The 27,662-nt window shown below is 34.6% G+C and overlaps 1 protein-coding gene across 6 annotated transcripts in view; it reads left to right on the top strand.

The window, feature by feature from the left end:
• CGNL1 (cingulin like 1) overlaps positions 1-26,321 on the top strand; it is a 62,980-nt gene extending 36,659 nt beyond the window's left edge. For 3 of the 6 annotated variants that reach the window (XM_054836436.1, XM_054836432.1, XM_054836437.1), the window contains exons 9-19: positions 2,499-2,705; positions 3,019-3,123; positions 9,425-9,577; positions 10,242-10,412; positions 12,832-12,993; positions 13,784-13,873; positions 19,609-19,692; positions 21,416-21,540; positions 22,303-22,411; positions 23,311-23,474; positions 24,099-26,321. In XM_054836436.1, the coding sequence (XP_054692411.1) occupies positions 2,499-2,705; positions 3,019-3,123; positions 9,425-9,577; positions 10,242-10,412; positions 12,832-12,993; positions 13,784-13,873; positions 19,609-19,692; positions 21,416-21,540; positions 22,303-22,411; positions 23,311-23,474; positions 24,099-24,237 (1,509 nt within the window). In that variant the 3' untranslated portion in view covers positions 24,238-26,321. Of the gene's footprint in view, positions 1-2,498; positions 2,706-3,018; positions 3,124-9,424; positions 9,578-10,241; positions 10,413-12,831; positions 12,994-13,783; positions 13,874-19,608; positions 19,693-21,415; positions 21,541-22,302; positions 22,412-23,244; positions 23,475-24,098 lie in introns of those variants that run through there. The other 3 variants (XM_054836434.1, XM_054836433.1, XM_054836435.1) reach the window with 3 other exon arrangements.
• The last annotated feature ends 1,341 nt before the right edge of the window (positions 26,322-27,662 follow it).

The raw sequence follows: 27,662 nt of genomic DNA, 5'->3' as shown, positions 1-27,662 counted from the left end.
ATATGTGTCTATGTGTGTATTTATGTATGTAGATATGTGGTTTTGTTTGGTTGTTTGCTTCTGCGTGTGTACACATCTAAGTAAATAATGCTTCCTGTGTTGGGAAAGTAGAGCAAACCATGGTAGATGAGGTAGTGGCATCTTCAGGTACAGTGTAGGTCTGCTGCGGTCCTTTCTTACTGTGCAGCCCTGTGTAGGCGGTTGGATGAAAAAGAACAGACAAATCAACATTCCTTTCCCTGAACTCCCCAGCATGCCTCAGCTGCTTTCACTCAGCTCCAGAAAGGAAAAATGAGACAAAAAGGAGCCACTGGTGGAGTGTTTGCTAATTAGTGAAACTTTGCTGTATGCAAAAAGCAAAAATTAAAGGAATATATAAATAATGCTGTTGAAATTTCAGTATGTGAGAACTTAAAGCATCAACAGACATTTATTTCAGAGCTTTTAACTAGTCATGTACTTAGAAGAACAAGTTTTTTCAGTATTTTCAAAAGACCAGAACTTGCCAGCCTACTTATGCTGCCAGTTTTTTGTATAATAAGTTCATTGACCCTGTAGACAGTCTGAGTGTTTTCTGAGTTACCGCTTTATCAAACTAATTTGCATGATTTTAAAGCTGTGGCTTGCTAGAAAACAATCTAGTGAGGGCGCACCTTGTAAACACCCTTTTATATAACTTTGCTTATTCCTTCTGGGAGCGGAGAGGGGAAAATCAGGAGCTGCAATCAAAAACAGTGTGACTGAAAATTGATTTTCATGCTTTCATGAAATATTTCACAAAATAGTTTCTTACCAAACTACTGTGTAGAATTTCTTTTGTTTTCAGCCACATAAACAAAATTTCACATGCAAAAATGTTATGCTTTAGTAATTAATGTGTAATTACCTGTTGTCATCAGATAATGTAGAGGCCCAAGGTGTAAATGGATTAAAAAGGATGAGATAAATTAATAGATGATACATTTATGGAGGAAAAACAGTGAGAGCTGGGAGTGTGCAAAGGGGAAAGGCTCGCCTTTTTGTCCGTAAACATCAGCTATGGCCACTGGAGGGAATACTGGTCTAGGTTGACTGATACGTCTGTTCTCGTGTTCTTACTATTGTTTAAGGTCTTAATGTAGAAGGCAGTGGGCTTATATGTGAGAACCAGGTCTTTGTACAGAATATTGCTTCGTGTCAGACCCTAAGTGCCCAAGAGCAAGAACCACAAATTATATCTCAGATTATGTTATTCAGAGGTGATTCTGACTGACAAGTCAATGAAGAGCAAAGATTAAATCCTTCCAGCTCTTTACTCCACAGAATTAAATGTTTACAAGGTCATACCTGGTCTGTGTTATAGTATAACAATATAGATAGTATAACAATATAGACACATATTTCCACTCATGGTTTCCACAATAAATAGTAGGGTGTTTTAGAGAGGGTAGGTGATGAGACTAAGGTGATGATTAGCTCTGTAAAGTTACATGCTGCAGCCAGTTACCCTGCCAAAAAAAAAAAAAAAAAAAAAATCTATCACCACATGTGATAAATTGTGATGAGTAGTTTATTATAATTTGTCTTTGTGCTGTATATTGATTTGTGTTTCTGAAAAAAACACAAGGTATATCTTTGAATACAAGTTGAACTCAGTACTAAACTCCTTCCATCCTCAGGCAGTAACTGAAAACCAAGCAGAACTTCTGTTGAGTAAGTACAGCTCCACGTGTGGGCTGTATGATATATGCAGGTAGAGCTGCACCAATACCACTGTAAAGTACTTACAGTCTCTATTGCTTGTTCATACCTGCTCACCATCTGCTCTTCTGTGCTGATGTGGTGCTTTGTGGGACCATGTTTTGAACAGATTTGGGCTTTTTCCCAGTAACCCCCCTCTCCTTTTTTTTTTTTTTTTTTTTCCTTCGGTGTGAAGATCTCTTTACATCTGTGGGTGTGTATACGACAGTTGATCCTGGTCCTTAAGTTGACTGACTCTGCAGTCCCACAAATAGTTGCATGGATGTAGAGTGTTGTATATGTTAGTGCTTGGAATAAGCAGTGGGGCAAGACTGCCTAAATTTTGCGTTGTTGTGGAAGACACTCTTCATCAATATGTTCTTCCTTAAAGGTCCATATGGCTTTTGATGTCTGTTAAGTTTTTTAGATTACTTGGTATTACCTAACAATGGGATTTGGTAATGAAAATATTTCAGGATAGTAAAGAGGAAGATATTATCGTTGAAAATATGTCTTGGCAGGCATGAGACTGTTCAGGTGTTATATGTTACTTTAGCATGTAGGTATACCTGAGAAAAAAAATACTCCTTGTGTGTTCTCCCACAGTAATATGAATAATAAAAATACGTTTGTAATGCATACAGACTTTAATTCTTTGTTGACATTTTAATGTTATATCCTAGGTATATTTCCTAGCTCTGTTTGCTGTGGTGCCATATTAAACGTCTGTTGGAAAACAGCATTTTTTTTTTAAACATTACATAATTTGTTTTGACTAGAGTGCTGCTGTCCTTGCCAGTGAAAGAAACGCCGCACAAGAGGTGCGAAATAGTATAGAAAATCAAATCAAAGAGCTGACTGAGGAAAACGAACGATTGAAGAGAGCAGTTAATGACCTAGAGAGTAAAACTGAAGAGTTGCACAAACAAATTGATAATATGAAAGGAGAAGAAAAATCAGTGAAGAAAAAAATAAAGAGATACGAGGTAAGTTAAGAAAACAAGCCCCTTAAGTAGTCTCCTTCCTGTTTGCAAAGGATACATTATAAGAACAAAAACTGACAAAGAGGAGGATAGGCAGTGTCGTTAGGAAGGCTGAGCAAAACCAGCAGATTTTCAAGAAGCAGTATGCGGTTTACTGACGTGTATAGGAAACATTTCCCCAGTGTGAAAGCCAGTCACAGCTTGGAACTGGGGAGATCAGTGATAGGCCAGAGTAAACATACTTTATAGCTCAGTTTACTTGTTAGGTTAAAGGCCTTGCCATTATTTCTAAATGTATCAAATCATACCATTACAGGAAGAGAAGCAACAATTAGAAGAAGCTTTGAAACATGCTGAAAAACAGGCAGAAGAATTGGTAGCCTTAAAAAGGTCTTTGGAAAGCCAACTAGAAGATATGCAGGTAAGAACAAGAGCAATTTGAAATATTTAAATTTTAATTTTCCTGTTTGTTTACCTGAGTCACCATTGCTTTCTGCAGAGTAGCATCTCATTCTTTTTGAAGTACACTTTGTTTTAAAGTCCAGACCTCACTGCAATGTTCAAATGCTTCCTGAAAGCATAGCATCATCTAATTAAAATTGTTCTCTTGCTAAAGTCTTTTTATTAGATCACTGGATCTAGCAAAATTTCAGGGACATGAATTGCAAAATAAAATGCCTAAGGTTTTATAAATCTATTTTATTATTCTGAATAATCATTCAGGTCTTGTTGTGTGTAGGTATTGACATGTAAAAGAATAAAAACCTGTACTTGTATATAAATAAAAATATTGGTAGTAGACAAACATCAGGAAATTGGCTTCTCTCTTTATTTTTTACGAACCTGTCTTGTTTGCAAATGTGTGATGGAACTAGTATATTTCATCACAAAACCAGAGAAATTTAACATGTATCACTAGAATTTGCAGCCTCTTAAAGTCTGTATCAAGTCCTCATTTCTCCTTACTCTACTCAGTATCCAGGAAAGGATATGCTTTCTCCCAGATTAGCCGAGAAATTAATCATGTGGAGAATGCATCCACTTCAGAGCAGTGGAGAGGGATGTTGGCAGTATCGTGTGTGAGTAAAGATGGAATGATTCAGATGGAATGAAAATTCAGATCTGTTTAGTGAGGAGATGAATGCGTATCAATCTTAAAACTGTTTTTATTGACATCATATTCTGTATCTGAAAAAGTGGCAAACCTAATCTTTCCTCTTTGTAATTCACCTTTTACATGTACCAAAGAAGTATCTATTTCTACAGTATCGGATAATTTAGAATTCTCTTAGTTTTGCTTCTAGAAGCAAAGTTTTTAAGTGATTCTATCAAACGAATCAGACTCAAAAATGAGGTACATGTACATTGCTAGCAACCCTTTTTAAATTTTTTTTGTTTCCCCTTTTTGTCTTCACCACAAATTTTACATTACTGTTCTGAAAATCTGAAAATGAAACTTGTCTGTAAGTGGATTATAAGCCAAGGGAAGATTGTATGAACCGGAATGTTCTCATGGTTTAGTTAATTAAAAAGGAAAAAAAAATAATGACAACAAGAAAATATTGCTATGTCTTTAAAATTGAATGTACTTCAAGAATATAAGGTTTTAACGGTATGGGTAAGCAAGTTTTGTTTCTACGAAATGATGTTTTTAAGTTGATGTTCCTTGTAACTACATCAGTAAGTGTTTCATCTGAGGCTTTTGGTCCATTGGGGTTTTTTCTTTTTAAATCTGGTTATCTGTTCTACCTCACTGATTCTCCAAATTTGCTTGTATGTATTGCTAATAGTCTGTGCAGTCACAAAAGATGGCCCGTTGCTCATCACTGGCTTGCATTTAGCTCTGTTCTCTAAGAACTCCCTTCTATCGCAGTCTGGCTTGACCTTTCTGCACAACATGAATCAATGCTCCATATGCATCTCCTGCATCTTGATTAGCTTTGGGTCAAGATGCTTGAAAAGTGTGTTCTTTCTTTTCTGTTTGCATGTCCTTCTGGCATCATGCCAAGTAATGCTGTGCCCAGACTGGGTCTCCAAATTAATCTAGGAAAGGTCACAGATAGAAGAATCTATCTTGTCATTTTATTCACAACTTATGTCTAATTTCTGGCACATCAAGTTTAAACCTCTTTCTGATTCTACAGTCGTCTTGTCCACCGGATGCAAGCACTAATGGACTTCAGGATGTAATCAGTGGTCCCTTTTGTTTAGAACAATTCAGCCTTTCTGTGTTTAGATTCTTACTTATTTTGATGAACAGTGTTGTGCAGTAGGCTGATTAGGCCTTGCGTTACCTTTGACAATTTAGACTACAAACTTTGGCACAGTAATAATGTTTATCACAGTAGAAACTGTGATAAACTGATGGGCCTGACTGGCCCATTTTGCTTTTTACATAATACAAATGACTTTTAATGGTGGACTTGCGTAAGAAAGTCAATGACAATACGAATAGAATTGTAACATCTTTACTGTAAACATAGCCAAATCTATTCATCCACCACCCCAAATTTCTACTCAGAAAAGTTACAGCTGGAATACACTTAATAATTATAGACAACTTGTTTTAATGCTTTTGTCTAAAATCAACCTCAGTATATATTGAAATTCTCTTTATGGATGGTCAGGCAAGTAGTATTTTTTGTAGCGTCTCATGCTGTGTTATAGCCTCTGTTTTAGGGTAGCCTCCTCTCTGTAGTTTTCTGTTTCAAGAAATGAAATACGTCTTAACATTTTTGCAACATTGAGAAGACTTTTGGAAGTTTCTTGAACTCTCTTGGGAAAGGAAATAATTTAATATAATTATTATGCACCTTAACCATAGAATATATTAAAAAATATCAATTATACCACATTATGAATTGCAGTGCCAAGTATTCTGTGCTTGTTAAGTTAAACAATCTGAATACAGGATCCTTTCCATGGGTTGAAGAAAACGAAACTTATCTTTTCATTGTGGTAAATAATGGTAGGCACATACAATTAGTGTTGCAGAGCACTGTAAGTTGAAATACATCGTTAATTTTCAGTTATCAGTTGAAAAAAGTTACTAATTTTATAAAGAGATGGTTCAACTGATATTGTATGGAAAAATAAGGAAGTATCACAATGAACTTGTAGGTTACTAAGAAAACAAATTACTACTTTTGTTTCCCCACATTTCGTTTTCTTTCCTTCTCTTGATGTGGAAATGTGTGTTCTATTGTTATTTTATGGCTCCCTGTCTTCTGGACCACTGTCTGTCCACCAACCTGAAATTGAGAAATACTGCTGTAGAGTTGCCCTTAACTTGCACTGAAATAACACTTAAGCTTCTTCACAAAGTAGTTAATTGACACTACAGATTGGCTTTAAATTGGCAACTGACAAACAGTTTACTTGACTTTTGGTTAAGCTGTAACTGACAGGCCAGCCAATTCCAGTGAAAAGTACTCAAGGAGTTTTGTATGTGAAAGGAACTCAAATTAGAGGTTATGCTTGAGTTGACTATTGAAGCTGTCCTCTAGGACATCCCAAATTTCAAATACTGAAATTCAATATTGTGTATTGAAAAGCTAGACACTGAGGAAACTGCAGCATTTGAATAGTTGGTAGCGATATTTCCATTGCATCATAGTTTTTAATACTTGAGTTAAGCAAAGTGATATAAATGGAAGTTCAGTTGTTTCTAGCATGACATATTAGTCTGTCTCAAATATTAATGTTAAACTAGGCATGCTAATTTTTATTAGTATTTTTCTCTTATCAGCTAATCTAGAAAAGGGAAATCCCATATCCTAATTTGTGTTGCCCAAGGAAAATGATTGTTGATGGGAAACTACATATGACATGTTGTTTCCCCTGAATAATATTACAAGAATGAAATAATATCTGTTGTAATGCAGGGGTTTTAGTAAAATAAAGATAATTTCTCTTGCAATGCTCAGTTTCAGTGAGGAATATTTTTTACCCCATACCTTGATAACATATCAAATTTTCTGCTGGCTACATTCTAGCAAAACAACAAGGCTCTTGTTATGCTTTAGTGGTTATTTCACTATTTGAAGAATAAATGATTCTGTGGCATAGTTACTAGATAAATAATACAGATAATAATATGGACACCTATTAAATAGATTTTGAGAAGAAAATGATGCAGAATGGTGCAGTAAGAAAACCACCATTTCCAGCCAACTAGAATTCATCAAGCCCAGAGAACAATCAGCTATTGTACATTTTTCCAAAGAGAATGGTTGTGCATGTGAACCATTTGATTGTGCATTGAAAACTTGTTGATTCGGTAAGAAACAACACTGGTGTAAATTTTTTTCAGTCTTGTACTTTATATGTACCTAGAGAAACCTTTGCTTGTGATCTACCAAAAGGGGAGGCTGGAAAGTGACAGGATCTTTACTAGGTCCTGGAACTGCTTAGTCCTGTGATTCTTGTGGCACATCAGATGGCTCAACAGATACTGATGCACCACAAGAGGGACACAGGCATGAAAGACTTTTAATGGATTTGGGGGAATGAGAGCATGAAGCACCTGAACTTCAGCTCCCATGATACTCTGAAGTAGCATTGCCACTGTCAGTTTATTATTGAACTAACTAAAAACAAACTCAGCAAACCTGAAATTTCTTCTTGGAACAGGTCAGTTATCTAGGAATTACATTTTCTACTAAAATAATTATGATTACAACTTCACAACACTTTAATTTTTAGTAATGTAGTTAGTATTTGTTTTATCATCCTTTATTGGTAATAAACAGTGAAAATATGTTGATGAAAATGGAGAGATGCAATACATGAAAAGTACAGATTTTTCTTTTCAGGATGCCAGAATATAACTCAAACGAGAAAAAGCTAAATTTCAATCTCGGGCATCTCAGTCGGCTGCATATCTGAAAATCAGACAAAAGTTAGCATGGTGTGATGAAAATTGAGGTGATCTACTGCTTGCATCAAACATTTATTGTTTTCTTTAAATATTGTAATTATTCATACCTATTATTACTTGGCAATTGCCCTGATTAGTAGATGGAACTTCTCATATTAATAATGGTTGGGCTTGGGGTTTTTTTGTTGTTGTTGATAATTCTGAAGTAAAGAGAGTGACCAGATTTGATCTGATGTTTACTTCCCTTTTCAGCACACTGGAAATGCAGAACAGCATCCTGCTGGCACCATTATTCTGCCCCAATGTATTTCACTGATCTGTGTCTGCGCAGTTTGTTTCTCAAGGATGTGTAAACAAACAGTAAAGTTAAATGATCCGTGAAAGGCTAATGGAGGGGGGAACACATGAGGTTTTTATAGCCTGTTCAAATATGGCACATTAGCAGGGTCCCAAGACTTCAGCAGCTTTTAGAACTGAAGTGTTAAAGCTCAACCTTTTCAAGATTCTTAAAATCCTTTGGTGTCAGCTAAATAAATTCTGGTGTAGAATTAGGCTTGCAAAACAACATCTATTAGCGCCCAGCATGTTTTAGGGTTATGTATACACTTCTTAGGCATCCACCATAACTCCTGTTTGTATCAGAGATGTGGTTTTTTGACAGGAATGTAAGAAAGACAATGAATCTAAAGGAATCTCTAACTTCTAACATTTGACGATGTTCTTTCTTTTCTCTTAGAACAGAACAGTTATTTATTGAGATTCTGATCTATATTGTCTACAGAAATACTACTGTGTTTTCACATTTAAAGTTTTTTGAAGTGTAATAAAATAAGCATCATAGGTATTAGATATTCAACAAAACTTTATATTTCCAATATTAAAATGTAAAACAATGTTTTGTAATAATTTTTACAATTTATGATTATTTTAATTGTTTACATTTTTCTGTTGGAACAATTTAAACTATCCATAATCTGTTTTTAATCAATTTAATGGTGCCTCTCAGACTTCATAAAAACAAGCCCTTTTTCTAATCTTGTAATGTCTATTTAGAGTAGGGCCGTTAAGGTATTTATTATGGAGGGAGAAGGAAGAGGTGAGAGTCCCAATATGCAGATGGAAGATAAGCTGCTTTTCTTGTATTGGAATGAACTAGTGACAGTCAGTTATTCTGCTGATAGACAGTATTTAGAATTTGGAGGGTGGTAAGTTTTTAAACATCCTGAATGTGATAGCAGACACATTTGGAGCTCCTGGTAGATAGGCATACAGCATAGCTCTGCAGTTCATTGAAAATTTAATCCAGATAATGAAGGTCTGGTTTGAACTTTAATGGCAAAAGTTCTTTCAGGAAGAAATAACTTTCACTAGCTATTTCTCACTCATCGTAGAAACAGATTTGTATTTTATTTTATTATTTTTTTTTTACCTAGGAAAAAAAGTTTTTGAGAAGACTTTTATGGGTGCATTATAGGAAAATGTGAAACCTGAAATGGATATTGAATCTTTTGCGGGAGGTGGCACTTGCTGATGTGTGCAGCTGCAGATGAATGTATGCTCTGCATGTAAGAGAATCATGAAAAGGGTCTACCTTTGGTCCTACAAATGTTGCAACAGTGTTTTAGGAATTTATAGGAAGGATAAAGCACCTCATTACTAAAATAGTTTTCATCTTATACTGGCTAGCAAACTGTAACTCCCTAAACATTTTTTTTTAGTTTAAGTTTGTCTTAATATTACAACAGCTGGTGGTATTACTGCTGCACAGTGTTATATAACATTCCTTCAAGGCATTAGAAAAGAGAGGTCTACATTTCATTATATATATTTTTTTAATCTACAGGAGAACATCTGTTGTATTTCGCAGGAGCGGCAACAGTTAACTCAGCAGTTAAAAGATGAAACTCAGCAGAAGGAACAGTTAAAGCAGATAAAGAATGAAATGGAGAATGAACGATGGCAACTGAACAAGACTGTTGAAAAGTTACAGGAGGAGGTATGAGTTCGCTCCAAAGAGGCTGCAGTAAGCTGAATATCTAACAGACAGAAGCAAATGAGCTGTGAAATTGTAAAGGATAATTTTTTTTAAAAATGTGTAAAGGAAAGTGGAATGCAAACTTTACTATTACTCTCTTTAACCTAGAGGCTATCAGTAAAAGCTTTCAGGGCCGGAACAGTCATTGGAACACCGCTATCTCAAAATACTGTTGTAAAACATTTCTGGTTTGTTTAAACAAGATCCCAGATTTGAGTTTATTTCTAATGTATGCTACAGCGGTATTTCAGAGTTTTACAGTCGATTCTCAAAATGCTCCTGCATTAGACTTACTTTGCCATCTGTGTGGAAACCGTACAACTTCATATTGATAAACTGAAGTGTGACCATGCAGTTCATTACATCAGTCAGCTGGAAGAACTGCTGATAGGCAAAAAGATAATAGTTTTGCTGCACTTACTGTTAGAAAATAATCTTACTGTTTTGTGTTTTCACACTTCTGCATAGAAATTAATTTGGGAAACAAATGTTTGATAAATTTTCCATTTGAAAATAATGAACTGAACATCGAAGCTGCAGAAAAACCCCTTTTGGTGTATTAAGCGTGATAGAACCTTTTGCAGCAATATTTTAGGGAAAAAAATTCTATGTACTCTTTTCACAGATGTCTGAAATGGTAGAGATCTCAAGAACATCTACTCTGGAGCTTCAGAACCAGCTTGATGAATGCAAGGAGAAGAATCGCAGGGAACTTGCAGATGTGCAGAGACAATTAAAAGAGAAAAACCTTGAGGTAGAAAAATCACGCCTGACAACCATGAGAATGCAAGATGAGGTAATGACTCATAAGTTCAGTGACAAATTCTACCCTTTGACATAGAATTCAGCCTAGATAGTTTTCAGGACAATGAATGTTCGCTACCATGGTTTTGTCTGTACTTTATCATGAGAGACTGATCGCAATCAGCACGCTTTTGAGTTTCGTTCTTCATGATGATGATCAGTGTGTGACTTCTGCCAGGGAAGTGGGGTTTCCTGTTTATGACAGATACAGTAATTTGTCAAACACTGCATTTATCTTAAGGATTCCATGGATGTTCTGCTCTTTTGATGCCTACTACTGAAGGAATTGAGAATGTGGAAATATTCTTGAATTCAGAAAAAACCCAACCCAACCCAGCATTTATTTAGAAAAAAAACCCACAAACAAAACAAAAGCAGATTCTGACTCTAAAGGGGTTCACATGCATTCTCCTCTTCCTTTGTGTGACCCAAGTTGCGGATTTAAATTACAAAGGTGTCAGTGCAACCAAGAATCAATCAGTCTTGAAGTATCTACTTCTTAGCATGTAAATTTTGCCATAAAGGCAATCCAGTCTTTTGAAGATCTGCATATACTTGTTCCGCAGTTGGAAAAGCTATGAGAATACACTGGTCACAGATGTTTTTTGTACATAGAATATTTTAATAGTTTGTTTTTTCCAGTTCAGGACTTCTCTTATGTTGCCTTCTCCCCTTAACAAACTTGTTTTAAATTCAATTTAAAATAACAGCAATAGAAGAAAGTATAGTTCCTATATATGATGCTGTCTTTCTTCTATATTTATTCCATTGAGGGATGGAGAGCCTTTATAAAGGGATGAAGACTCATAGTGAAATGTGAAAGATAAAACTGGGATATTGAGAACATGGCTCTTAAGTTGAATAAACAAGGATAGACAGCTTAAAAGATATGTATATGTTTATGTAAATATTTATACACACTGTATTTACAGTAATTTTGAAAAATATTTACAACTACAAAACAAAGACAAAAGAAAAAATTTCTGAACAAAAAACGCCTTCATTATTTGACAAAAAGATAATCCAAACACTCTATAAGGATAAAATATTGTGGAATTCTACATCTCCATGAGGCAATATTTAAAATCCTAGGATTTTAAAAATGTAATATGGCAACAAGCTGCAAAAAAGGAAACAAAATCTGAAAATATAGGATAGGCAGGTTAAACAGAAGACTTTATAGAGAAACTAAGTATTCAGGACAATTGAAAGTCTTTATTATCTCTTCTGTGTTTAACAAGAAGTACAAATAGATAGTCCTTGTATTCAACTTGAATGAATCTGTTGTCTGTCAAAATCCTCTTGGGTAGGTGTCATAGTGCACAAAACATTCTTTTTGAGAGTCTCATCAAAAGCCAAGGATTGCCATGATCATGGCAACATGAGTATCATCATCTTGTTCTGGCAGAAAAATTATGAAACAGTCTTGCAAGGCAGTATAGGATTTCTTCGTTGCTGCATCTCTTGTAAGTTCTCTGTGGATACATAAAAGATACCTACCTTGAAAGCTGTCAATCCAATGTCATTCTGAAACATTAAATGCATATGAAATGCTATTATTAATATACAGATCTCTGCACTTAACTAGCTGTTCACTAAGTCATGCAGATGTCCAATGTTTTGTTGTCAGGACTTAGCAATAGGTAGGAAACTCTGTAAACAGTCACTAATACATTATTTTAGCTTCATCACTAAAATAAACACTTGACTAGAAAGAGGAAGAATATGGAAGACTGTATGCTGAAGAAAAATACCTCTCATCATATATACATGTCACAAGTTAAGTTACAAGTATAAGGAATGATCACTGTCTCATCTAAACCCCCTCTCACTACTTATATATTTGTTAAAGTACTGTGAAGTCTTTAGATAGTTTTATTGAGTACATGCTGTAGGAAACTTTTGTTCTTGGCAGATAGCCCTACTATATCTAAAAGTTATACATATATATATATGTTAGCAATTATGTCATCGGTAAAATGCTGTCGTCAAAGTGCCTCAGACATATAAACTACATAATTATTTAAAACCTAAAGTATTGGTAGTCTGAAAAGGAAAGGAATAATATTGCAAAAGTTTCAAAGATATAACCATTTAGAAAATGGTAAAAACTTTGGCTTGCTCTAACTGGGTAAAAAGAAATAAATAATCACTTTCCCCCACTCTATGTATAATTGTTGCTGTAAAACCTGTAGTGTGAAGCATGTCTTTTGATCTGATATTAAATCCAAGTTTATTGTCTTGGTGCCATCTTGTGGATAAACCAAAAATTACTGTGAAAAGCATATAACTCAGTGCAATTCCTGTCATGCTTCTGGATCTGTCATGTTTGTAGTCAGTTCCCTTTACTGACATCATTTATTTATAGACAGTACAGTATAAAGTGTATTACCATAATCTTATTGTTTCAGATGCGTCTTATGGAAGAAAACTTGAGAGACCACCAGAGAGCTCAGGATGAGGCAATAACAAAAACTCAGCTGCTGGAACAGACTGTGAAAGGCTTGGAGTATGAACTGGAAGCCAAAACCCACTTAAAAGATGATCGGGCAAGACAAATCAAATTAATGGAGGTAAAAGACATTTTCAAGGGTTGGTATCTTATTAGAATTGATTAAAATAATTTTGGTATTTGAACATAGATTCTGCCTGGGAAGAATTGAAATAACTTGATGTTGTTGAAACTCCATGTAGTACTACTTCAGGAATTATTCTGGTATATTCTAAAGGTGAGCTGTTAGGGTATCTATTGCAGCATGATGTGTTCTAAATTGCAATTGTTCTTTCATCAGTTTAATTAATTTTTAAATTAATTTTCTCTAGAATCTATTAGGCAAAATTGTATTATTTTCGTTCATAGGCCCATCACTCAGAACTTCAGAAGTATTTAGAAGTGCAAGTTCTATTTAGCATCAATTATCAATTCATTTCAGGAGTAATATTGTTACTCTGTGTTATTACAAGGTTAGCTTCATAACTGTTTGGACCAACCAAGCTGTCATTTAACTTTCATAAACACTTTTATACCATTGTACACATATGAAAAGAAATTTATCTTCTGAACGTATAATGTAACTTAGACATTCTCAAAACAGTCTCTAGAAACATTACAGAATTTATCTTATTTTCTTGAAATTGGTGGGAGTGATTAAAAAAGGAAATGAAACTTCTATTTTACTTCAGTCAGACAAACAAATTCAATTTCAAGGTTTATCTACCTGTCATCTCTTTTTCTAGATTCTGTATGTGTTTTCAGAGGCATTTCACTTTTTAAGCCTAGTCTTTCAGACAGTTGGAGTCCTTGAAGTTTAAGGAAGAATGCCCTAGCAGCAGGTTGAAATTACTTTTGTTTGTTCCACTTAGGACAAGTTATCTCACCTGGAACTTGAGCTTGATGAAGAAAAGACTAATTCGGATTTGTTGTCTGAGAGGATCAATAGATGCAGAGAACAGGTACTTGAACAAGTTTTCCAACTGTTGTATAATGATGAGGAAAAGTTGTTATTAGGATCACAAACAACATTGATTAACTAAATAATGATTAGCAATAGGGTTTATATACTATACTTAGGCAGAGTATGTAAATCCAAAAAAACCAAGGTTCACAAACATGATTAAATATGCTCCTCCATGTCATCACAGACCAATCTTTTCCTGTTTTCCTAACTGGAAAACTGACACAGATTGCATATAAAGACTGAAGACCAGTATCATCCTCTGATATTCTTGATGCAGTGAGCTACATCAAGTAATCATTGAAGCATGCAGAGATGATGCTATCTTAGTTTTAGGTGGTGAGGCTGTCGGAGAAAGCCTGGTTGTAGAAAGTATCTCAGAATGAAAGATCACAATTTTTTAACCTTACTGAAAAGTAGGCCAGCATAATAGAGTCTTGATTTCAGAGGAGGAGCAGCTTAGGAAATACTGGAATTAATCAGTGAAGGCAGCTGAACTGAAGATGCTGGCCAGTTTCAACAGAGAGGAAGCTTTATTTTCATTACAAGTGTAAAAAAAAAAAAAAAAAAATCTGATTAAGGTATATCAAAGATAAGACAGTTGTAAAGCATTTTCCACATAAAAACATCAGTCATTTGTTCCAGAAGTGTTATATGAGTAGATAGCCCAGAAAGAGAGGAAGAAGGATTTTTTTAACAAGGTTGTTTCTCATGGGGCAGATAAAGATAAAGTGAGATTTGCCAAGCTGAGTGAGACATATCATAGTAATTCAAACAAGTAACAAAAAGGTTCTTGACTGTATAAGTAGAAGAAAGAAGTTGTGGAAACTGTACAATTAAGTATCAATCAAGATAAAAAGTAATCCAGGTATTCCTCCTCAAATAAACTAATACTTTGCCTCTGTCTTCAGTAAGGCCAGTGAATGTGCAAGTGAGGGGAATTGGAGTGGGCTAATGGAAATGAGACCATTGAGCTGGAAATCACCAGCCTAAGAGAATTAGGAGTTCATTGTTCTGAAGAAAGAGTCCTTAATAATATTATGCAAGATTTCTGAAAGAACTGACATATGAAATTATAGTTCCTGTAGCAAAGATTTAAAATAAACTAGAAAAGTAGAGAATAGGGCCTGATGACTGAAGAAGGAACAAGAGCATCCATGGTTGAGCAGTCAGTATTATGTAAGTTTTGATTAGTCCACAGAGAGGAATATGGCGATGTGGCTGTCTTGAAATATCACAGCCTAGACAATGTTCTTAGCCTTAGTTTTACATTCTGAAAGATATGAAACTGATGCGTAACTCATTACAGCATGTCTACTACTGTAGCTTTACATTAAGTACTATACCTCATTAGTAATTTCCTAGAAGTCCCAGAGACAATTTGCATTGAGGTACAATCCACAATAGTCTGTTCTGTTTTCATTTCTCTTTCTTTCTCCAGAAAAAAATAAACAATTACTGACATTCTTTGGAATAGCTTTAATTTCAGAGGGAGAACAGAAAGTAAAATCTTAGTTTCTGTATCTTCAATGAAATTGTGTATTCCACTGAGACAGCTGGAGAGTTTTAAAGTGAGTTAGAACTCCTGTTTCTTTCATGCATCCTTGAAACACCAAGGCACCATTACTTTGTTGGGACTCAGGTTACTGAGATTCTATTTGATTGCAATATAGTCTTTTTGCTATTATTCCATTGATATTGTACAGACTCTGAGTTAGTGGGTGAAACAGAATGTAAAGGACCCATAATAATGTGGGGTCATGCTATTTTTAAATTAGGAAGCCTTTAATACCTGAGTCTATGCCTGTGTGGTAAGCCTGGGATGAAAGAACCTTAGTCATAGCTGCACTAGTGGGTACTATAGTAAGTTAATTTGCTAAATGAATAGAAACCTAAAATACAGATGGGTGACCAAAATGTTACATAATGGATAAAAGATGTGTTTACTTTGAGGTCTGGAGTCTCTCATTTCACACATGAGTTACAAAGGTTGCTTTGTTTTGATTTTATGCCAGAATGACTAAGTAGTCAAATTACTAAAGAGTATTTCAGGGTCTGCTAAGCATTTATAATGACATGAGAAATGATAATGGATATGTTTTGGTAATATCGGTATTTCTGTAATTTTTTTTAATTATAATGTGTTATTTTACTATACTGATAATGAACTATAATACTCAAATTTCTAGTAAAAACAAATTGAAACAACTGGTTCTATTTTGCATAAAGCTAAATGTTTGCATAAACATTGGCAAGGCTGATAGTTCACATTTCATTTACCATGAAATGTTATCCTTTTTTAATTTATACACCCTTTTGAATCTGGGAAAGGCTGCATGAGACACTGTTGTCATCTTCCCTCCCTGATCTCCAGAAGTACCACAACAAAGTGGAAACAGTAAAAAAAAAAAAAGGGGGGGGGGAAACGTGGATCATACCCTATTCCTTTTTAAATGTTAAGGTAGTAGCAACTCTGGAAAGAGCAAAATGGTCAACAAATACACACACGTAGAAAACTGGAGCACTCAGCTGCCCTTTGAGTCTAAAGCAATCAGGGACAGGGCACATTTCAGTACATGATTTTTTTTTTTTTTTTTCCTACAAATGAAATGAAGTACCTCTTGCCATTTTGTTTTGGCAAACAAAATTGAAAAATACTGAAGATATTCTCATCAATTCTTGTTATCTGTGAAAATGCAAACATGAATCTACTGACTTCAGAGTTGCTTCCAGGAAGTGTGAAAAATGGACGACTTAGTTTCCATGACAATTTTATAATAAATACAGAAGGATAAAATTACATTGACGGCATTGTTCACTTCCCTTTAGTAAAGCATTCCCAATGGATAGCTGTATCCCTCTGGTGTGGGAAGCAAACAAATGAAAATGTGGACATGAAGGTTGCTTTTCAATTATGAAGGATCAAAGGAGTTTGTTTGGCTTTAGCTTGTTTGTTTGTCAAACATCGGTTTTTTGGTCATATACTTGAGAACTGTGTACATAGGTATATATGTGTGTGTGCATATGTATAGGCACGTATATATTGTATTTTTCCCTACTTAAGTATTAACAAGAAACATAGGTGCGAGATGGTAAACAATGGTAATGGCATCTAAAATAATATTAGAAATCAAATTGCTTTTGCTAATAGTGAATTCAACAACTGCTTCTAATCCTAAATCTGGCACAAAATGCTGTTACATCTAATAAAGCTTTGTAAAATCTGATACTATTGCTTTTCTCAATTCTTTGTTGTTAGCATTCTTCAAATCCAGCTATGATGACTGTTGCCTTAAGCTGCAGAAATAGTTTATCTTATAATTAGAATATATTAGATATAGGAAAGGTAGAACGTGAAGCACAAAGCTCTGCATGGTACATACCCAGAGCCTGTTAGCTGCTGTGAAATAAATGAAAAGTTTGAGCACATTTTGGCAGACAACTGCTTTTTTTCCTTTGTGCATGTTAATTATGTTTACTAATGAAAAGTGCAAGGAGATAAGTGAAAAGTTTCCACCTCCCCCAGCAAGAATCCTGCTGCCCTTTTTACAAGCTCTTGTATACATTTGCACGTAGCTTTCTGATTCTAATCAGATATAGTACTTTTTTCTCTCTCGCACTGTTTTTCTGGGAGGTTGCTTTTACCATGAGGTGTTCAACAACAGGAGCAGTCATCTTGGAAATAAAATAATTGTCCTCTAAATAATTCCTTAATTTGAGATCTTGGGAAGGTTGCACAAATTTGTCACAGCCTTCGAGCACAGTAAGAGTGCAGTAGAACTTTAGAGTGGTCCATTAAGCAAATTCCTACATAAAACAAAATCCCTTTCTTCAGTTTACAGTTGCATTTTTTAATTAGTCATTAATTCTACTACAAATTTTGCTTTTTCTTTTCCTGTGTCTGTCTTCATGGCTAAAGCAATTACAACAGAATAAATTATATGTAATCCCTCACATTATAACTTTTTTCATATATTTCATTAATAAATGTAACTATTGTATACATGATTTATTCTAATTTCTATACAGAAAATATTTTAATATATAAAATAATATCTTACTATAATGTATAAACCATTATTTTTATTATTAGGTTTCTATGTGACAATGAGAACTTTTAGGAAGTTACCCAGCTGTTGAGAACTGAGCCACGTGCTAACATTTGTAGTCCAGTAACTGTTATGACCTTAGTTTTCAGGAATGCCTTCTACTGTTCTGAAACTGTACTGTGACATAACATATGCAACTGCATGCATTGCTACCATTCTTTGTATCATATATTCGTTTCAAAGCTGCAGAAACAGTGGTAAATGACTTCTTTTAAACATGTGATTAACTAAAAATAAATCTTTTAATATTATAATCTGGTAAATAAAAAAGGCCTACGGTAAAATTTTATGTGCTGTACTTGTTTAACCTTCACATTCTTAGCATTGCTTTTGGACTTTTTAATGCAAGAATTCCCAATGGCTTTTGAAAGACCTTTAGTGAGATAAATCTGTAACTTAGAGCTGTTTAACTGTGACAGTTTTACGCAAGTTCACGTGTAACTGTTGTAAAGCAGGGAAGAATGGTGTGGCTAGTGAAACCTTTGTCAGTCTTTCTGCAGGTACAGTAATTGGCATAGATGTTCACTGTGTTCCTCAGGTGATGTTCATCATAGTCAACGTTGTGCAGGGAATAGCACAAATGCTGTGGTAACATTAGCTATGCCTGCAAAGGCATTTGTAAAGACTTGAAGGCAGTCTCAGCAGGAATGAGAGGCAAGAAAAGTATTTGGGCACTACAGACTTTTTCCTTTAGCCCTGAAGTTTCAGTAGCAGCTGTTAAGCAGTTTAGAGTTTCTCTTTGGTCCTCAGAATTTTTATTTTAGTTTTCCAGTCAAGTGCAATAGTGAGATAACAAACTAATACTGTATTCTTATCTTGATTCTGTATTGATCAGGTAGTTTTTTAACATCTTAGAGAATGTGCTTTCCTTTTGGTTATTGAAGATGCAACTGAAATATTTACAGAAACTAGCAAAAGTTGTGTTTTAACAAAACAAACAACCTCAAATCCGGAAGTCTGTCCTCTCCTGGTATGACAGACATAAAATTGACTGGAGGAGAGGAGCAATGTTTATATCTAGTATGTATCAGAGTCTGTTGAAAAAGAGCTTTTCCTTTTCTCATGGACACAGAAAACTAATCATCTGTAGAGTATCTCACTGAGTTCTGGATACTTCTCTGCAGTTAGCAGTTTGTGTTTAATAAAGTGAAACTTTAAAGTTGACTAGTCAGCAGCTTAAAGGTAAGGTGCAATTTCAGAGCTTCAGACTTAAGTATGAAGAAAACAACTATAGAAGGTGTTTGAAGACTGATGTGGTGTTCTGGAGCTCAGTTACCTGCCACGTAATATGTCTCTCATGCAACATTTTAGAGTTCAGTACCCTGCTACAGAATATATATACTGAACATCAACAATACCCAGTGTGGCTGGAAAATGCCTAGAATAAGCACTGGGAATAACATGGGCTTCGTGAAGTGGAAAATTTTGTTCAAGATTGTAATTGTAAACTTCATCTGAAATCATATATATGTCTTGAGTTGTGAGAAAGAGCAATTTTTTTTTCATTGCATAGATATATGTATTTTATATATGTGTGTGTATATATACATACACACAGAGTATCATATAGATAAATGTAAATTTAATCCTTTATTAAAAGTTCTGTCTTTTCTTTCTATACTAGATTGAACAAATGAGGATAGAGCTACTTCAGGAAAGAGCTATAAAACAAGATTTAGAGTGTGACAAAATTTCCTTGGAAAGACAGGTAATTATGACTGGCATATCATAACACTAGTAAGATAACAGGCTGGCTATTTGCCTTCATTAGGAAATTCAAATAAGCATTTAAGGAATACAGTATTTGATAGCTGGCACTATCCCATCATAGCGTGCTGCTGGAAGTATGTGTTAGTAAGAATAGATTAAAAACCATGAGTATCTTAATACTGATACTCAAGAGAAAATATTATAATCTTGAATTAAGTATTCTCTTAGTATTTTTTCATAAGACATTTTTGTTGTAGTCAGTGCAGGCATTTCTCTACTACATAAATTCTGTCTGGACACTTTAGGATCAAAGACATTTAAAATAAGAAATGTGACAGTTGATATAATACATTTGTTTTAGAATAAAACTGAGATATCAATATAGAAACTTTTAAAAAGCACGTATACTGAAAAGACTAGAATATAAAAGACACTTTTATCCAGTTTAGCTGTAAATCCTTTGACCACTTTTGGAGGAAATGTTCTTCGAAGTCTTATCAGTACTTCAGGAACACTGTTGAAGACAGATCATAATTTCAAGCAATTGTGATATTAGTTGAGTATTTTCTTCTGTAGGAGCAAACAAGTGAAAAAATGACATGCCTCTGAAAGAAAAGATACAGATTTGATAGAGAACTGCTACTCTTTGCTGTCTGGGAAGGAATATGACTCTCATGTTTCAATATCTGTGATGGAAAGTTCATTAAAAATACTTACTAGCTTTTTGCAAGACTTCATTCTGTAGCTCAGTCATCTTTGAAAGCAAGATTGCTATCATAGCCCCCAGCTGACATCCAGAGGAAAGCTATCTTAGCAAGTCATAGTATTATTGACAGTTTCAAAAATGTAAAACAGCTTGTAATTTAAATTTAAAGAACATGTTTATACCAGACACCTAATTTGGTGCCTGAAATTAAGTGAAACTAATACCATCTTAACTGTTTGAGAAAAAAGAACACCACCTACTGGTATATCCCATGTAGATCTTTAGTTCTGACTTTGATATCATAGGGTTTTTAGTGTTTGAGATCTGAGGTCATGGTTTGAAGCTCTGTAGCAAAGAGCTTTATTTTCTGTTCCTCATGTAATTCTTTTTTTTTTTTCTGGCAACTTTATCATTAGGTCCCCATTGACAACCTAAATTACCTAGCCTCATAAAAATTGGAGTGTAAATCTGAGCAAAAAGTCTGTTTTTACAGATCATGCAATTTGCAAAGTTTTTCAAACTCTTTATGTAGTAGGACTAGCACTGGATAGTTAAGAAAAAGGGGAAAAAACCCCACAGTAACAGCTTTGATAGAGTAAAGCAATACTGGCTGCAAGTAATTTCTTTGTCTACTTGTTTTAGCCACATATCAGTGAGTTACAGGGGAAGAATACAGAATTTGACAAAAGAATTGTGTGGAGAATAAGACAGATCTGATGCTATTTGAAAAATTTTGGCACTGTTGGAAGGGGCTTGCAACCGTCTGAAGTTCAAGGGTCCATTTAAACCTAAAACTTTAACTGAAACTTAACACTAAATTCTTTTTAATAAAGCACAGTAGCAGAAGATTTGTTTGTAGTAAACAATAAAATCTCACTGACTCTCTTTTATCCATATTTACTAATTAAAAATATACCAATCACCTTATGCTTGCCTGGAGAAATTTATTTTGTGTTAAGGTGATAATTTGTTAATATTAGCATGTATGTAGTAATCAAGTATGTTCCAACTATAGAACAAAGACTTGAAGAGCCGAATCCTTCACCTGGAGGGTTCTTACCGATCCAGTAAAGAGGGACTTGTTGCTCAAATGGAAGCAAGGATCACAGAGCTAGAAGAACGACTTGAAAACGAAGAGAGGTGAAACTAGTTAAAATCAAAACATGCACGTTTATGTTTGTGAATGCGTCCTTTTGCTAATATTAAGTCTCTAATACAATTAACTTGATTTTTTTTTTTTCCTCACAAGCACCAAATTAAAATGGTTACTGTTTCATACAAGTATTGCAAATTTTCTTTTTGATCGAAAGCACACTAGAAGTTGCTTTATAAATTTAAAACTGCACATTGCTAACGTGGTTCCATACCTCATTATTTTATCAATATCTAATATCAGTAACAGCCTTAGAAATATTCACTGTAGTTTATCATAGAATCATAGAATGGTTTGGGTTGGAAGGGACCTCAAAGATCATCTAGTTCCAACCCCCCTGCCACGGGCAGGGACATCCTCCCCTAGACTAGGTTGCCCAAAGCCTCATCCAGCCTGGCCTTGGACACTTCCAGGGATGAGGCCTCCACAACCTCTCTGGGCAACCTCTTCCAGGGCCTAACAGTTTCATTTTCATGTTCACTTCATTGTTTAATCTTGGAGGAATGTATTTTTTTTTTCCTAAATGTTGCTCTGGAGACAGAAGAAATTCCCCTTAGTGGTTCATGCTTTTGAACAAATTTCTTAATACGTTGCATGGAATCAGTAAATCAAAGCAGAGGCCATTAGTATTTATTTAATTCTTAGAACATTGCAAAGGAATTACATCCACGGGATTGGAAGTATTTCAGTTCCTTTTTTTTAACAAGCCTGTCTTTTGTTTATTTTGTGGTTTGTTTTTTTTTTTCTAGGGATAGAGCTAATTTCCAGCTAAGTAACCGCAGACTTGAGAGAAAAGTGAAGGAGTTAATGTTGCAAGTAGATGATGAACACCTCTCATTGACTGATCAAAAGGACCAGGTAGAGGGAAAGACTAATATGCAAATATCTGATATTAATCATACTAGCATAAATTATCATATATAAAAGTATGAGAAGAATATAGATAGATACCTATTACTCTGTTGTTTATAGACTCCCGTTTAGTGAGATTTGCAGTTCCCATTGTCATGGTTTTTCGTCTAGTACTAAACTGTTACTCATTTCTAAAATTATGAAAAGGAAGCACTTATAGAAGCAATGCTATAATTATTTTAAGAAATAAAGCCAATAACAGACAGTACATGATCCTATAAATATTTACACTAAGATATGGTCCTATAAATACATACACCAACAAACAATATATTCTGTTTTGCCACTGTAAAATTTTGTTTAAAGAAAGAAGCTATTTATTGTTAAATATAGGCTACAAGTATTAAGCATACATTGATATTCTAATAGCAATGTGCTCTACCATTCCTGTGGTCTTTGTTGATTCCTTGCTTAAAACATGGTTTGTTTCAGTACGTAAGTCAAATAGTTAATATTTTGCCTAGAGAATGAACATCTGTTAAGGGAACAATCTTTTAAAATCCTCTGGGTTTTTAAAACTTATAAAATCTGTCTGGTAAAATTGCTTAACTTAAACACACTAATAGCTCCAGTCTTCCCTTACCGATAACCGGCTCTTGTTATCACATAATACTGTCTTACTCTACCAAAGTTACATTTGCTGGTTGCTGTTTTTTCTTCTTAAAATATTGTTTCCCATCATTTTTCTCAAAGTAATGCTGACATTCAAATATTTCTGAAGCATAGGATTACAGTGTCACTACACTGGCAAAGTTGTGTCTTTATTCTCCCTCTCATAGATGCTGGAAGAATAAAATTCCTTTATTAAAATAGTCCTCTAATCAGCTGACATGTAAATATTTCAGTTGAGTTTGCGTTTGAAAGCAATGAAACGTCAAGTTGAAGAAGCTGAAGAAGAAATAGACAGACTGGAAAGCGCCAAAAAGAAACTCCAGAGAGATCTGGAAGAGCAACTAGACATGAATGAACAATTGCAAGGACAGCTTAACGCTGCAAAGAAGGAATTAAGGTAGCATGACTTGTCAGACCTTACAATTATGCATCACACCACCACTCACTAGATTGCTCTATTGCTTCCTTAGTCCATAAACTCAGGGCTTCCTCTAACAAACTTCAAGTTTGTCATAAGCAGACAGAGTTTTAGAAACAGACCTGTGAAACTCTTTTGCATTTCCTTTCTCTACAAATGTTCTCCAACTCCTTCCAGGGTGCTCTAGGTGCCCAAACCTTCTTTCCGAGATCTGCCTCCTGAATAAAGTCATTGAGGCAGGGAATAAAAAATGGGAAAAGGTGATGGGACTCAACACTCTTATCCTTTGTTGTAATAAAAATTTCCTGCTAATGACTGAGAGGTATAGCTATCCTGTGTTAGTTTTCCTCAGCAATCTTTGACCATCTCAGTGTGCAAAGTTTAGTTTCCCCTCTCTGTGACTTTAGTTAGAGGTGCTTGAGAATATGATTGCTTTATCTTCATTCTCTTGCATGTTTCTTTCATGTAAAATGTAGTCTATGATAAACTACCCCTTTTGGACCCCAAGTTTGTTTAACATCCTTAATGTCAATTAAGCTTTGCATAAGTGTTCTGCATGTAGATGTGCAGTTTTAATAGCGAAGATGTGTATTTTTGTTTTAGCAGACTGAAGAAGTCACCAAGTAAAGCGTTGGCTGATTCTGATGATGACGACGATGATGATTTCAGCACAGATGGTGATAGTCTCTGTGAAGTACCTTCAGGAAATAACTTTTCAAAAGATGATGACACAAAAATCTAATTAAGTATTGGATCTGTGATTCCTTGAAAGTACTGGGAGAATAACATAAATTACCAAGAAACTGGATATTCTGGAAGCCAAATGACATAAAGGGGTTTAAGAGTTGGGAATATAATGTTTCCATCCATACTGTGCCATTTTCTTATCTAGATCTCCACTGTTTATAGAAAACAAGATTGCATTATAAAACAGCTATAAAACACGGAGATATATATATATATATATATATATCTCTCTGCTACTGAAAACACGGGTATAATGTTTCACATTGGAAATGTGATTTTGCTAAAACTCTGTTTAAGTAAAAAGCCATTTGAAAGTAATTCAAATTCAGTTTGTAGTTATTAAAAGTTTTTCCCTAAAATTAAGGAAACCACAGAAGATTATTTAATAATTGTAAGTAGGGGGAAATGATGTATAAAATGTAAATATTTTAAACCTGATCTTTTTATTGATTACTTCAGTACTATTTTGTAAAGTTTCAAATACTATATAAATCAGTTTCATATGTAAAGTACTTAAATTTATACTGAATACTATATTGGGGTTTTACCTAAGAAGGAAACAAATACATTTTGTGCATTACAGAGCAGATTCACAGTTCCTGAGCCAGGAAGTACATTCCCATTTTAAAACCAGTGCAAGTTTTATTGTATGTATTCTGTATATTAGAGATCAAATGTTAATCCTGTCTGTTGACTTTAAAAGGACCATCACATCTGCATGATGAGTGGAGGCTTGCCTACAGCTTTCTTGTAAACTTCGTTTGGGAAGCTTTCTGTTCTAGAAGGGAAGGATGAGAATAAGGTCAGTTATTACTTGGCATTTTTCCTTTCCTGAAATGGACTCCATACTGCCAGAGGCAGAACGTTATTGGCCTGCTGGTTTGAGGCCTATCGTAAAGTCTCTAAGGAGTCGCCCTCATTCCAGTAACATTACTTGTGGTCTTTGAATTAAGTACATGCATAAATCTGTTCATTAATTGATTCAAAAATTTTATGCACCTGGCAACAGGAAACAAAAGCATGCAATCTGATTTTTCTTTCTAAGCAGTTTTTGAGCATCTGTCTGTGATATATTGCAGTGTACAGTCATATATGCAGATATTTATTAGCATTTCAATATCTGCCTTTTGGGTGATCTATATTCAACAAAATTTGCAGGAAATTTAAAAGAAAAAAAAAGCATTACAAATCTTATTTTAAAAGAATTTTCCATTTATGGCTAAAAATATTTTTTGCCATTTATATTACACCAGACCATTTTTGCTCCTGTGCAAATCTAGAATTCTAAGGAAAGGGCGCTACTACATAATTTTGTTAATAAAACATAGCTAAGTCCTGTCTAATTATTAGTATTTCTCCCCAGTTACAGGTTAATGAGCACTTATTTGTTGAATGGACCAAGTAATAGTGTAAGGTAATTGTAAAAAATGCTTTAAACTGAAGTTGCTGGGAGTTTCCATTACTCCCGCAGAGGCATCTACTGAAGAGAACAAATTTAGCATCTCTGAAAGTGAGGCTGATAGACTTGGTTAAGGCAAAAGTCCTGACAGTGGTGGTATCCATTTTCATATGATTATATGAAATGAAACTCCTGCCTGCAAGATCTGAAATATAGTCATGCGTAGCAGATTGCAGACTCTTTTGCCATGTAATTCCCTTTAACTAGATTTTGATGGTTTGAGATATATGGGAAATAATATGAATGGAATAGTTGTAATACTCTATCTTTGAATCTTGTGTATATTTTCAAGTAGCATATATCATATTTTTTTGCAGTACTAGCTTTCCTATTTTGACAACGTAGAAACAACCTTTCCTCCAAGAAGATCTGCACTGTACTGTACTGACAATCATCATATAACCTGCTGTGATTTATTTTTTTGTTGTTTCATTTGCATGTTTATGTAGGCTTAACTTTAAACAACTGATTCCAGTCTCCAGTACTCTGTCCTAATGTTCATATATTACTATAATTTCAAAGCACTGGAAGAAAAATCACTTAATATTGCATCTACCTCCAGTTACACTAAACTGTAAAAGAAAAATTCACTTAAAATAAACAGTCAGTCATCTCTTTCATTTCTACTTTGTATGTGCACATAGCTTGATGTGACAACTGAATTTCATATGGAAGATGCATGTGTTTGAAATATAACAAGAAAATAATTATCTGGGAAGTACTGATGCTGTAAACAAGTTTCTGCATTTTCTTCTTTTTGAATAGCTTCTTTCTTTGTAACTTGTAAAGTAGGTGGCAGGTGTAATATCTAGAAGACTCCTTTTCTCATTCGAACTTTTATTATAAGTTAGAAGGGGGAGATGCATTGTTGCGGACTCCTAGTGGGAGAGGTCCCGCTTATTAGACCTCCTTCCCACCTGTGTCATCATAAAAACTGATCTTTAGTTTGCTCATCTAGAATTGGGAATGGCATTTCCTCTTTAGACTTCTCAAATTATATGACTAAAATCAAAGAAAATCTTAAAATGTTGAAGAGGTATTTCAACTCATTCACGAAACAGTCGATAGCTGTTTCTTGATACATGCCAGTTGTGGTGAAGGGTCTAGCTCTTGATTGCCACAAACATTTATAATAGTTTAAGGACATCTGATTTGTTCGCTCTATCTCTTGGCAGTTTTTGATCAAAACTCATCTTAAGGTGTAGTTTAGAGAAATTTTCCTGGTATTTCTATGTAATCTATTTTTAAATTAATTTCAGAAGCTCTTGACCCATAAAAGGAAGCAAGGGGGAGAATATGTTAAGAAATGTGGTTGTGAAACTTTCAGTCCCTAGAAGTTTGTACAAACATCAGAGGTTCTGGTGTATTAGAGACATGGCTTGAATTCTGAGCTGTAGAAACCTTCAGTTTTCTTCAACAATACCATAATATCTCATAAACAAGCAGACCCAAGCTAAATCACTTTTGATATAAGCCTAACCTGATGACTTACACTGAGAATCATCTGCTATATAAGTAATCTGTGATGAACAATGAGCTTTTTGTCCTCTCTGGAATTAATGGCCTTTCATATCCCACTAAGATTTTGACCATTTTTATGTGGTGAAAGATTTTCTATAACAACAGTATTCCTTCCCATTAAAATTCTATTCTGCCTAAATATACATCTTCAAACAGCTGTGTAAGATTAATATTGCCATATTCAATTCCTGACAAGTTGTGCCTTAAGAGGACTTATATGGTTGTTTATAATTCCTGGTTTTGAGAATCAAATTCAAGTTCTATTTTGAGCGTTTTCACTAATCTGTTACAGTCTGGCAGATCCTCTTCTTTTTCTGAGCCTACTTTTGTAGATAGACAAATGCAAGTTAACTTCTACAGGAGTGTGTTAATGTTTTAGGCCAGTAACATTTGGCAGGTGCTCCAAGATCTTTTAATGGCAATTGCCATACAATGTAAAA

This window comes from Grus americana, chromosome 10 (assembly GCF_028858705.1).
Source record: "Grus americana isolate bGruAme1 chromosome 10, bGruAme1.mat, whole genome shotgun sequence".
Classification (NCBI taxonomy): domain Eukaryota; kingdom Metazoa; phylum Chordata; class Aves; order Gruiformes; family Gruidae; genus Grus; species Grus americana.
The sequence above is the reverse complement of the archived record's forward strand: the minus strand, read 5'-3'. Positions and strand labels throughout refer to the sequence as shown.